Raw genomic sequence first — 13,817 nt, 5'->3', positions numbered from 1 at the left:
AATTTTACGCTTGCACATCGCCATAGCTGGCCACCACTGACTTCAGCTAGCACATCGCGCGCATTCCAATAAAGTAACACCGTCCGGCCTCCGAGAGAAAAAACTAGATCGACTAGCTCAGTCCACGAGTTATTATATGGCTGTATCCAAGATTCGAATCGACTCCGCATATAATGTCCACTTTTTCTGAATCTTCCACGAGAAATGAATAAAAAATTTTTTTTAAATAATTAAATTTATAATTATTAAAGCAGAAAAAACTTGAAAGCTGAGGATTCGGTGTGACGCCAGGTTATTTCCCTTTACTTTAACTTTCCTCCAACTTTATTCGATTTCTATTTCTTTTCTTTGGGATTCCATTCATTCCGTTAATTACTGAGGGTAATTAAAAAAAACGTTTACTCACCACTCGTCGAGCTGTATTCGCCGATGTATCGCCTCGTCAGGTATCGGACAACCACCGCTGAAACAGAGATCAACGATTATTTAGTCACTTGAGTCGTGCGTGAACATTAAAAATTCGACATCGGTATTGGGGGGACGAAATTGATCTGGACCTCAAAGTTTCGAAGCAAACTTATCACTGAATTTCTATAAAAAATTCGACCACGAACAATTGTGACTACAATTTAGTAGAAAGTTTAATTGTTGTACATTTGCAGAGTCTGTAAGGTATTTTCCTTCTCATCGGTATATCGACGAGAATTGACACTTTCCTTTCGTCTGAATATGCAGTTTCGTATTTGCAGGTGAACGTTGGGGATTTACATGCAAATTCACCTTGTTGTTTTTATCATTTTCGATTTTCTTTCCGACATTTTTTCACCGAGCACACGCCTTATACGGTTTTATGCGAGTGGCAACCTATCGTTAGAATGAGTATCGGCGGTCGGTTAGCATCTGTAAATCGTTTAACGCTGGAGAGAAGTTCTTGTTCGCGTTGCACCGCCGCTCTGAAGCCAGCCAAGCCAACTCGTGCGAACGTAGAGAATATACCGAGATTGGCGAACTCGCAGGGGGCGTCGCGGGTGAGTGGAAAGTTGTATCTCTCCTCTATCTCAATTTACCGGTTCACGGAAAGTTTACGACGCTGCAGAAAGAGTTCATTATCTGCCAATCTTACGCCAAGATGAGGCATTAACGATGCGCAAATGAGTAACGTTCCTCCAATACGTATTGCCAACGCTTCTGTCAGTACACAGATACGCTTTCTAACTCATACATGGAGGTACAAAATTTCTTGATGCTGGCTGTCAAAATTCATACGCAGGTACGATGATCTCAATTTAGTCAGAGAGAAGAAGATTATTTGACATCGTTAGTTGCGCGGATTCGGTGATGCGTGTCGGACTTGAAACTCTGCAACTATATGACAAAGGAAGCGAGTAACTTTTTGCGCAACTTCCTCCTTTTGTTCCTGAACCTCTTTCCCTCTTACCGAACGAGAGAGTTCCCCGCGGGTTGCGCGACGATACTTTAAGTCGGAGCCCTGCAATTTTCCTCATTCTTTGAAGGCAGAAAATTGCACACACGTACCGATCATGAACCCTTATCGGAAGGTAATTACACGCTGTACACTACATACGGTCCGGCAATGTAACACCTCCAAAAGAGCGGATGATTTGCGGTGATCGGTTCACGATTTAACCGTGACATTGCATTGCTACGGATAATATTTTAATGCCTACCTACACACAGCGGCATCATAGATCATGAGAAAAACTCGCGGGGAGTATTTAGGTGTTGCCACGACGGGTATGATTACTAGACAGGAAAAAAAAAGTTGTATACCTACCTAGGTTCACGTTAGATGCCTTACGCTTCAAAGTAACCATCGCATTGATACCGATTGTAATCGCAAGCTAATGCTCCAAGCGCAAATATAAAGCAGATTGCGTAGGAAATACATCTCGTGTAAAATGCACGTTCGCCTTGTACGGAGAATGGTGTTAAAAAAAATAAAAGATAATAAGAAAAATGCGATAACGCATTGCACTGCAGATTAATTACGTGTGCTTTGGTAGAATAACGTAACAACTTTGGCGTGACGCGTTGTACGGTCGTCGTGCTTGAACGCGTTCTAATTCTACTATAATCTATAAGAATTGAAAAAATTCAATATTAAGTTTTGTAATCTTATTACATGGCAGATTAGCCGCAATTATAAGTAGACTATTAACATCGAACTCGTGAATTTCGAGTATTTTTAATTCAAAATTTAACTCCACGGCGGGCGTTGAAGCTGACTCAAAGTTCGTGAAATTACTTTTTCGGTCTTCCGTGAAGAGATATTTACCCTTTGAAGCGAGGAATGCCGGCACAAAAGTGGTTACGTAGCCAAGTGTCTGCGGTTAGCGAATACGGAGGTGCGAAGTTAAAATTTCGTTAGGTCAAGTCGAGACGAGGTTTGGTGTGTGTTGCAGGAATATTTCGCCCAAGGTGTGGTTCGGGATATATTATACGCATAAACTCCGATAATGGCAGCATAAATACTTGCGGCGTTGCTGCAGGTAGAGCGAAAAATACATCTGTACAAGTAATAACTGCGGTCGTCTGAAAGCCGAACGATTCCACGCTTCTTGAAATCTGTGTTATCAATACCCGTCCGCGGTTGATACTAAATACGCTCTGTTATACTCACAGTGGAAAAACTGATCGAACAAGAAATTGTGTACATTATCCGATGCCAGTTTTACAATTGATTCCGCTTGCGACTATGTAAATAAACGAGGCAGGACACTGAAATTCACGCGATACGCTTACTTCGGGAGGATAATTAGGTTTTCGGAGAATCCCGTTCGAACACCGCCAAGATATATGTGCGATCTAAAACTTTATCGGGCACGTATCCCGTTTGGATACACACAATTGAACTCCAATGATTCTTGAATCGAGCATTCCGATTAAATGTAATCCTGTGCCAAGTAAAACGGGAGCTTGCGCGGAGCTATAAATCTTGTGCCAAGTAAATGTTTTGATTATTTATTTTACGCCCAGCTTGAAACTTGTGAAAAGTTGTGATCTCTGCCTTGTTCCGTGGTCGGTCGTATTACTTCGTTTATAAAAATTCATTCGGTTCATTTTGTGAGGCAAACTGGAAAATGCCACGTGACGTACGATCGTGACTACGGGCACCTCGCGAGGGCAAAGGTCAAATCGGTGCGCGTTGCACCTTGCAGCTTTATGCAATGGCATGGATATAGATACCTGTATCACTATCCGCAAAGCTGTACGGGCAAGCAGCGAGGGTCGAAATATATTTGACGAGACTTCCATATTCAAATCAGGGAGTGTGTGTACCAGCTTGGATAATTATACGGCTCGCTAGTTCTCGCAGCTACACGCGGTTTGTTTGCTCGTTTACCGATAACTGGTTATCTCTACCTTGCAGCATCCCGAGTTCTTGACCGCTCGCGTTTATTGATCTTCTCCGTAGGGAAAATGTCTCGGTATATAATTATAATTAAGAAAGTGATATTGTTAGGATGGAACTGAGCTTGTTTTTCAAGTCATGAAATTTTGTTTCTAGTACCTTTTTTTACAAATGCAGATCACAAAATTTAACTCCTTCTGTTTCGTTTCAAAGCTTTCTAAAACTCGAGTAAACTTTCGGCGAAAGATTTTTTTTCTTGAACAAGCCAATTTTCAAACATTCTTCACGACATTCACCATTAACTTCTCATGATATTCTACTCGTTTTGCTAATCCCGAGATGCCAGGATCGTATGATCAGCGGATGCACAGCATCTTAATTCGACTCCTCAAGTCACTATTTCCGGATACCGTGAGTCTTATCTAATCAAGATACGCTGATGAACTCTGCAACTCCAGAAAAAATGTCGGCTTTGTTTACTACGCATTTAACTAAGACCGAGTTGAAAACAAGATGAAAAAATTTTCTGCTGATGTCACGAAAATAAGCTTATAGCGTATACATATAATATTATGTACGACACATGTTTGGCTTCATCTGGCCAATTAGCAGGACTTGACAGCAGCTGTATAAATATATTTTCAATGAAAATGTATTATCGATAATAAAAGTTCAATAAATATTGAATTGTGTAGAAACATATTATTCTCATTGAGCTATTCATCCGAGTTGTAGGAACGATTTATTACAATTGGAACGGTGACTGAAAATACATAAAGGAATACTATGTGAATTAAACCGTGCATTAACCATTTATAGTCTCCATCGCAAGGAATTGAATAATCATGAAAATAAACCATATCATTTCTGTAGATTGCAAGTATAATTTACCGCAATGATTTGTTTTCATCAATATAAAATCTGCAGAATTAGTGACAATGAACGAGAAATTTTTGGAAACTAAAATCGCACAGTACAGCTTCAGTGTAATCAATGTTTATTAAAACAAAGTAAACTGACTTTAGCCGAAAGAGAAATTCTGACCTGGTTCATCGTCGCTTATCTTATCACACCCGACTGCAAATAACGCTGCAAATATAGCCGCCGCGGTGAATATAATGTTTGCCAAATACTCAAGCGAGGCGAGACGAGACGAACGATCGTATAAAGCAAGGGAGTAAATAAGTAGTTGTGAAGCTGAAAGGCTTAGGATGGTTGCAAGAAATCCCCGTAGAAACCGCCTACCTACTACGTACACTTGTAGTCGATCCGATCTAAAGAGCAGCGGAACGAACGAATGATAGCGTGGTCGCAGCGGTTCGAAATGAGATCGCCTATAGAACACGCTTGCGGTTCTGCACTTGCTGCAGCAGCACTGAAGCCGCGACGTGAAAAAAACTTACCGGCGCAGCTTAATTATACCGCTAATTAGCGTATTGACAATCTCTACCAGAGTATCGACTAGTATAATCGAATACAGGGCACTGGGTTCTTGGGTTAAGACCAATCGTCGGTCCATCGGGACCACGAACTGTAATGTAGATTTAAACTGCATCCGAGTCTGTCTGTGTTGAAGAGGAAGTCAGGTCTTATGGTCGAGGTACTAGGATGTATAATATCGAATGCGTTAAGTTCGCATGAAGTAAACACGTGATTATAGGAAATAACTGTCAACGAGTTCCTTTTGTCGAAAGCATCATCGCCTGCGGGAATTACTGACTTTTATGAGGTAGGTATCGATTCTCTTCTTGGAATTGATTTTGCGTCAACTCTTCTAGATTGCCAAACGGCAATCGATACGATAAGAAAAGTTTGTCAATCGGCAAAGAATATGGCGAACAACGCGGTCCCGAGGCTCCGGAGATAAGTCAACGTACGGTGAAATCGAAACTAGCTATAAAACACCGTTCTCTAAATATAGACAGAGCGGTAAAGTCAGGGCCAGGGTCAGCAGCAACGAAAGCCTGGAAAGGTATTTAACGAGGACATGCAGCGAAAGGTGATAAAGGTGTTCGGCAGCGGTTGCAGGTTCGGAATGCTCGGCTCTCGAGACTCACCAACTAATGTAAGACCAATTTGACCCCGTGGTTGAACGGAGTCACAAAAACGATCGGTCCGCTGAGTGCAGGGAACGCGGGGCGTCGATAACCATTGAAATAAGAAAAATGTGTGGAATTTTGGGCCTAAAACTTTGGCTTAATGCGGACAGGAGGCAGTAGGTACCATAATACTCCGTACTCCAAATGGATATCGGATGTCTGCATCTCCCTACCTGCCGTCGGGAGCACCCTTTACGGACTATTGGGCTCAGACTGCGTATCCTGCGCTCGGCCAGCCGACGACTGTGCACAAGGCGACATTCGATCGCTCATCCGGAGATCCTAATTTCACGTCAGATTCACGCCACTTTTAGGGACTCACCAACCCCTGTGGGGGGGTCTTATACGAGACGCTCAGGGATCGGTTATACGATACGTATGGGAGCGCTAAAGCGGGGATTACGTTTACGGAGCTTACAGAGGTGAGGAGCTTTAAACGCTTGCTAAATTTCATTGGAGAACGTGCGCGGTGATGTCTCATGTCCAGCTAATGATCACGACGCGGTAATTCGTGTGTTGAAATTTCTTTATTGCTCCACGCACAACTACGATGACGAACGAACTGAAATGAGTTCTAAACATCTAGAACCTCTTTCTTCACTTTCGACGGAAAAATTAGTGCCGCACTAATCTCTAAATGAGTGGGAGTGTAATGAACGAGAAAGTAGGTACCGACGTGATCGTCAAAGAAGAACAAATTTCATTCGTTTGCTGAAGAGTCGAAAGAAAAAAAGAATAAACGAATCTGTACGATGCAGGATTTATCTTTGAATATAAATATACATCGTGTAATCACGTGGAAAATTGAATATGAAGAAACCATCAATATGGGACCTCGAATATTGATTATGAAAGAGGCAAGAGAGAAAAATCACAGACCATAATTGAATTTGAATGTTAAACGTGATAATTTATATTCAAGTTGCACCTTCACCGTTGATAGTTCATCAGATTTTAGAACTGCTAATAAGTATATTATCCACAGTTCTCAGTTTATAATGTATGTTATATGTATAATAAATCAGTATACGGGACTCGCGATTCGATTGTTATTCCTGAGAGGTTTTATGGTTATGCAGCAACAATAAAACGTAGTAAAATCCAGTATATGATGCACTACGGTAAAATTTTAGGCTAGATGCAGCAGACATTCGTCCGTATCAGTTTTTACCAATGTTTCCGGGACATGCTATAATAGCTATATGTATACCAGAATTTCGACATTCTTGCAGCCCCTTAGCCCGAGCTATTGAACCAGCACTTCGTTTCACATACAATTAACACTTGTCCTGACTTCGAGGCGTGGGTATATCTACAACCTCAATAAAATTTAACAGTCACACTTTGAATCGAGTTCTCAGTCCCACAATTTTTCTGATTCAATTACCAAGTAATATCTTACCATAAGGACTGAGTTACACAAATATGGAATAAGTAAACTGTTTTCCCACAACCTGTTAGGTTAAAAATAGGAAACTGGAGGAAAGCTTGCTTTCTTTCAACGTCCGTTTTCTCTTATTACTCAATACTTGTTATTTGATTTCTAGTTCGCTAAAATCGGTGTCACAAAAGTTACAGGCAGCTGTCTTCAGAATTGAACCGGTTCGTAAATGATAGTCTCTCCTTACTGATTCTGCCGATATTATCCCTTTATGCTACTTATTAGTAGTAGTTATCTGTACTGCTCAGGTTCAAAATATGATACTGGTATTTGAGATCGCTGTTACCGTCACATCTTATAATTATTCTTTTTTCATTAGAACAAAGTATTTGCCCAACTATCAAACATACATACAAAATCAATGAGATCGAGGTCCAAGTGAATTGCGATCGTTCGTTTTTCAGAGTACGAGAAGCGAAAAGTTCAACGAGCGTTACTTACCAGATTTGCCGACTCTGGGGCCGCCGAGGACGACCACCCTGATCCTGTTGACGTTTGTCATCGACCAGGAGAGATGGGGTTGTGGTCAAGTATCGTTTGAGTCACGTGGGCGCATTCTATCTGTAGTTCTTAATCAGCGTCGAGTGTGGAGCGGTGATTAATTATCGTTGGTAGGAGGGTAGCGTTAAAAAGGAAATCTTCTCTCGCGTAGGATTCACCGATATTTATCGATCACATTATTTTGTCGTCCTGTTCGTTGTACTATACGCACTGATCCAGGGCACTGACCTATTTATAAAGGAAGCGCCGTTCCAGCAGCGTGCCGGCAATTTATAGACTTCGGACAGGTATGGAGAACTCGAGGCGAACTCTCATACACCAACCTACCAACCAACCAACCAACCAACCTACCTACCTTGAGTCACGAATAGAGGTAATTATTTCGAACGCGGTGCAGTGTCGCCAGCAAATTACAAGTTCCTGGTTCTCGGTACATTATACATATATATATATATTTATTTATAATACACGACTTAGCATTTGATGATGTCTGGCGTCAGCATAACGCGAAAGTCACGCCAAGTAGAAATAACGCGTCTCGAGCACCCCGACGAGCGCGACGTGCTTACATGGCAGTTAAACGCCTTGTTTACCAAACGCATACTTAATAACACAATAACCGAGCCAATTGCGTAATTGACAATCACTTACGCGACCGCTGTGTCTTTCGGCCGGATCAACGCGAAATCCGTGTTCAAACAAGTCTCGAGTTAAACGCGCGAAAAAATTCCCACCGTTCAGTTATTCTTTGCTCCTCACTGATTCACTTCACTTTCTTCACTTTTCACTGATTTCCCACACACTCTTTTCGTTTGACGGCACACCGGAAATTAAAAGTTTGTATTAAAACCAGGCGATTGAAGGATACGACGGGAACAGCGACGTCAATAAGTAGCTCTCAAGCTTCAATAAGTAAAAATTTACGGACTGGTAAAAGCCGGCGCGGTGTCAAAGCCAGCGTCACGCCGCTTCTCGAACTTGGTCCATTCGCGTTTGGATGCTGAATGAGCGTGCGCGGTTGCGGAGCCAAGGTGCGTTCATCCGACGACGAAACGTATACGCGATCTAGGTGGGTGGGACGGAAATGTCACTCGTCGAGGATGATACAACACAACACGAGGCACTGTTGTGAAACGGTATTTACGTACGTCGCTCGATCGCTGCCAGCGTCTGTAACATGTGCGACGATAAGGTCTCGCCGTCTCCGCGACAAAGGGCGAATCTTCGATTTATAATCGTTCGAAATTGCCGATCGGTAATTCCGAGGAGAAGAAGCACGTGCCCGGGCGGACCGCGCTTGAACCAACGGCACAAGGCACACCTCACACCGACAACTCAGGATTATCGAACAGCGGCAACGGCGACAACGGCAGGTGGATTATGCGGACGAGAAGGTGCGTAAGTACGAAGCAGGTACTCGAAACATCGGTCGGACGATTCGGCTGACGCGACTCTTGCGACGCAATCGCGAACCGTCCCTCTCGCTCGCAACGCGGCAGGCGAATGCCTCTCGCAAGGCTGTGCGTGCCATCTAATATCCAGCGCACGCTTCGTTCGCTTAAGGCGCCAGTCCGCGCTGCGCAACTCAAACGCTCCCGCGCCGCCGCAGTCGGATTACGGCTAGCCGGCTACCCGGAGGTTGAGAGACACGCCGTGGCGCCCGACGGTGCCGGTATGCGCTCCGCTCCGCTCCGCGTCTCTGGCGGTGCGCAATGCAACAGGTAAAGAGTGACTCGCGAGGCTCGCGAGTCACCGGCAAAGGACCCGGCGGCGGCGAGCGTTCGCGATACCGAACCGGACGAGCCCGATCGTTTCGTACAGAATTGACGTCGCACTTTAAAACCAGTATACGAACTAAGTACTCACTCGAGCTGCTGGAGTATTTCCGGTGGTCGTTAATCGGGGGGTGTTCCTCCCTTCCGTAATCACGCCTCTGCGGTTCCGCGATCTTTAACCGGTTCGTTTTCTTCTGTTTTCCTTTTATTTTTCAATTTATTCACCTTCGCTTACCATTTTCCTGTTTTCCTCTTTGTAATATGTGATTTTTCGTTGTTTTTCTTTTTTTTATTTACTACTAAATGTAGAATCACGATACCGCCTACTTGTACTCGCTAACTCGGTCGTGTAATGAAAATTTTATACTTTTCATTAAAATTCTGCATTCTTCAGGTGAAACCATATGCCGCCGGAAGCTTTCCCCTGCCCCGCCGAGTTCATGTTACATTTACTACGAGGGTTCTCAAGTTTTTGTCATTACTTGCAAAAGAATTTATTAAGATTCTGAAAAGCAGCCATTTCTTTTTTCTATTCTCAACTTGGTTTGAAACTCAAGGTTTCGTTCATCCTCGGTATGGTTTCAACGAATCGTGTCTATACTCCGGAGGAAGCTTGCACCGCTATATTTCTTTAGAAGTACGGAAATAGAAATAATTGGAAGGGCTGCTGCGCAAGGATCATGTGGCTCCGTTTGAAATAGCGTGTAACACCCTGCAGCCTGCATGCGGCATAACTGGCAAATGTACACGTACATGTACGTCTATGTTTGTGATGCCAGCTGCTACATGATTACATCTCGAATATTCAATACGTTTGAGCTCAACTGATGTTTAATTCTAACAGCATCAGGTACATCTTGAAAATCATTGCACCGAATTTGACTTTCGTAACAGCGAGAGTACACCGATCAACGGTAGCATCAGCAACAGCAGCAGCAGCAGCTGCAGCGTCGATCGATCACGGGCAGTCGGAAATTGATTTCGACATTTTAATTATAACGAGCACCCCGTACTCTTTGAACACTTCGCTGATCCACGTTCCTCGATATAACACGATGAGCAAAAGTCTTTGCATTCAAATTAACGATAAGAATTACGCCCAAGTGAAAGCCTCAGTTCAGTTATTCGCTTTATCGGTGGCTCCTGGAATGATGCACAAGACCCGGGAGTGTTGAAAAATGATTAATTATTACCGTTTGCAGCCAACTGCCGTCTATTGTAATTCATTCGATCCGAATGAAGAGTGTGAAAAAATTACCACTGATCGGTGCCTATAGATCAGTAATCACGATTCGTTCCGCGTCTGCGACTCAGATGGATCACTGAGCTGTCTATTCCTAATTAATTTCTCCCAATTCCTGTTTCGCTTTCTAATTATAGAATCCAACTGCACGGTATGAGGACTCGAAGCTGACAAGGTAGACGGCTCACGAGCATGATAATCACTACCACTCTCTGACTGCGATGTAATACGCAATTGAATATTCACACACGTACAGATAGACACATGTACAGCGAATGGAAAAATTCCTGGAGCATATCGATGCGATGTTTGACAATTGAAAGACCGTACGGACGATTAGGAGAGTAATAGTGAAGCATTTCCGAGAAAAATGCGGATGCTAGTAGCGTCATTAGTGCCATTCCATTAGTCTCGGCGCCACGACTTTAGACGTGATAACGCGTCTACACCGAATGTATTCTGATCATCTCCTCCCTAATACTGTTAGAAAGAGGTCTAAGTACACCGAGTGCATCCCAATGAAATAATCGCCAGTAACTTTAGAGGGACTCGGCGTGCTCTTCTTTATCAATGCGTTTGTGCAACATCTCCACGGATAAACGCAGCACTCCGGTTTTCTCATTTGAAACTGGTTGAGCTTTTGTCGGTAGGTATGCTGTCTCTATCTACAACAGCTGAAAGCCAACGCATCGCTCGGAGGGTAAGAGGACACTGACAAAGAGGGAACTGCAACTATCCACCATCATCACGCCGTCATCATCATTGTTTATAAAACTTAATATAAACTAAAAACAAAGACAAGAATGTATGTAAAAAAAGAATGATGTACGAATAAAATCTCAAACATCAAACACTGGTATTATTCATTCACAAATCGCTGATTACGATCCACAGTCGGTTTCCACAAAGCTTCTTAAATTAAACAGACTACTATTCAGGTCTACATCACGTGCTGGAACTTTGAAATGGGTAAAAGGGTTGTAAAACTAATTCAAGCGACGCATCGTCGTTCACGTCTTTTTGAGATTAATCACACGGCGTCAAAAAATCGAACATTCATGAATCCCCACAGCATGACGCTGGGTAATCATACGATGAACATGAACAAGCATCCCGATTGTGGTAGCGGGACACGCACTCCTCACTTTGTAATTATACAAGTGTTGATGCGTTGTGGCTTCGGCGTTATCATATTTACAACCGTCAAAGGAAGAGGACGTGAGATAACTGCATGCGATAGCTCTCAACCAAATTGATAGAAGTTATGTTACTGGAAAGCCCGGTGAATAACATGGAAAAATTTTTCCACTCGGTTAATTATTTACCAAGAAATTATTGCAGAGAAGTTTAACGGAAACGAAACTCAGAGAACGGGACGAAATGATGGCAGTATAAGTGTAGTAAATACTTTCGCTTATTCGACTGTATACTTACAGAAATCTTTTTATTGCATACTTCGTCAAGCGCTCTTCGTCTGAGACACTGGAGCGCTTCTACAAGCTCGGCATTGGCATTTAGTACATTTTCTGGTCTGTTCGATATGTTGAGAGTCATGCCACGTCAAGGCTGTACGGACAGAATTATAAAACGACCGTGTACGAATACTCAGGACTGCAATTGTCCGAATGGAATTATCTTTTGTCCATCCAGCAAGCCATACTCACACGCTTTGACGTCCGAAATTCTTATTGCTATTCGTGGTGTTCGACAAGGAGTGACGAAATACGTGCTTCACGTTCCTCAATGACCGGCCCTCTGCTGCGTGCTCGGTTAATATTGTTTCGCTCGAAACATGTGCAAGCGCTTTACAATTACGCCGGTTATGTCATAAAGCTGTAATGAGTCAGTTCACGGAGCCGGTCGCTTGATTTGTTTTGATACGACGATGCCGCTCTCCCGTTTACAGGTTGCTTAAAAACTTTTACCACAATTTTTCATCCGACTTCTTTCAAAGGGCTGCATTGAAGTTTATAGGTTTTCAGGTTCTCGACGAAACCACAGCAGTGACAGGAAACAGCGTGTTACTGACACTAGGAGTGATTAGTCATCGACGAGGAACGAAGCGGTACATTATTGAGCAGTCGACGATTATAATAAGACTGGTTTACTCGTATTTGCGCAAAACTTTGTAGCTTTCCTTTGCCGTTCAACGATCGAGTGATCCAATCATTGCGAAAATGCGTTCCCGAAATGTCCTTCGAAACTACGGCTCGCCCCTAAAAACAGTGGTGGCATTAATCGACACCATTCGGATCTGTGAAAAGAATGAACCTGTTGTTTTTCACACCAGGCTCGAACTCCTGTCAATGCATTGCAACCATATCTAAAAATACGATCGCTTCGGGTCGTAACGAAGTTACATCGGGGATAAAATCTGAGAATTCCAACAGCGATCCCCGAAATAATCCTTGCTTACGATAAAATCACTCGTCACTGAAGATCACGTCTTACACGTCGTGAATCGAATAAATTGCAAACTAAACGTCAATTTCGTTATCGTTTATAAGTTATTTCACCAGCAAATTTCGCGTCAAACTAATTCACATGTTAACAGTCTGCACATACGCAAACTATACCCGAAATTAAAATCTGAGTTTGACATAACAGCTAGCAAACCTGGGCAATCGGCACTAATTCATGGAACACACGACTAATGTCAGAGAATAGAAATTCATGAATTTATGATCCATTTAAGAATGTGACAATTGGAAAGAAATTTAAATGAATTTCTGCGGGCGCACGGTGGAATCATAAATCGGCTTTAACCGGATGCTGTCATTTCATAATTAAAAGGTTCAAAAAAAAAAAACAACATACACTGATTAACTATTCCCATGCCGATAATAAAACCACAGACTGTTCAGCGGCTAGTTATAGAGTCTCAGTTTATATCGTGGAATAAAATCGAAGGTTATAGTGTGTACCTTATACCTTCCGAATGCTCGTCGAACACGTCGAGTCTGGCCAAATCGAATTTGTATTCGCTCGGCGTACAAAGTATACCTCAGAGGTTGCGGTTCCCATCAGCGGAGACAAAAGGCAAGTGTCGTTAGGTAGTTGGGTTCTCTAACTTGGCAGACAGCTGACACTACTCGTGACTCAATGTACTTTCCTTCGCACGAAATAAAACGAACGGTGTATACGCGCGTATAACCGATGCAGTAGTTCTGGGGCCATTTTCCCAGAGACCGGGCGATAAGGACAGAGGCATAAACACGTGAATATAGCCTCCCGAGAAAAACTTTACGAATACTAAATTCATTCAAAGCGCTACATGCGAGTCTTCCTTAAGCTCGTCATGCGACATTACAACATTACAATAATTTGATTCTTGGTGCAAGGTCCAAGGCTACCGGAACACGAAAGTGTGCAGCTCTATTTTTTA

General features: G+C 42.9%; 1 protein-coding gene across 1 annotated transcript in view; it reads right to left on the bottom strand.

The window, feature by feature from the left end:
* The window catches only part of LOC124177815 (ras-related and estrogen-regulated growth inhibitor-like), a 43,632-nt gene extending 34,596 nt beyond the window's left edge, over positions 1-9,036 (bottom strand). Inside the window, exons 1-2 of the mRNA XM_046560650.1 lie at positions 7,355-9,036; positions 407-463 (exon numbers count right to left, since the gene is read on the bottom strand). Coding sequence (XP_046416606.1) covers positions 407-463; positions 7,355-7,415 — 118 coding nt within the window. The 5' untranslated portion in view covers positions 7,416-9,036. The remainder of the gene's footprint in view (positions 1-406; positions 464-7,354) is intronic.
* Positions 9,037-13,817: the final 4,781 nt, after the last annotated feature.

The sequence above is a fragment of the Neodiprion fabricii genome, chromosome 3, assembly GCF_021155785.1.
Source record: "Neodiprion fabricii isolate iyNeoFabr1 chromosome 3, iyNeoFabr1.1, whole genome shotgun sequence".
In the NCBI taxonomy this organism is placed as follows: Eukaryota; Metazoa; Arthropoda; class Insecta; order Hymenoptera; family Diprionidae; genus Neodiprion; species Neodiprion fabricii.
The sequence above is the reverse complement of the archived record's forward strand: the minus strand, read 5'-3'. Positions and strand labels throughout refer to the sequence as shown.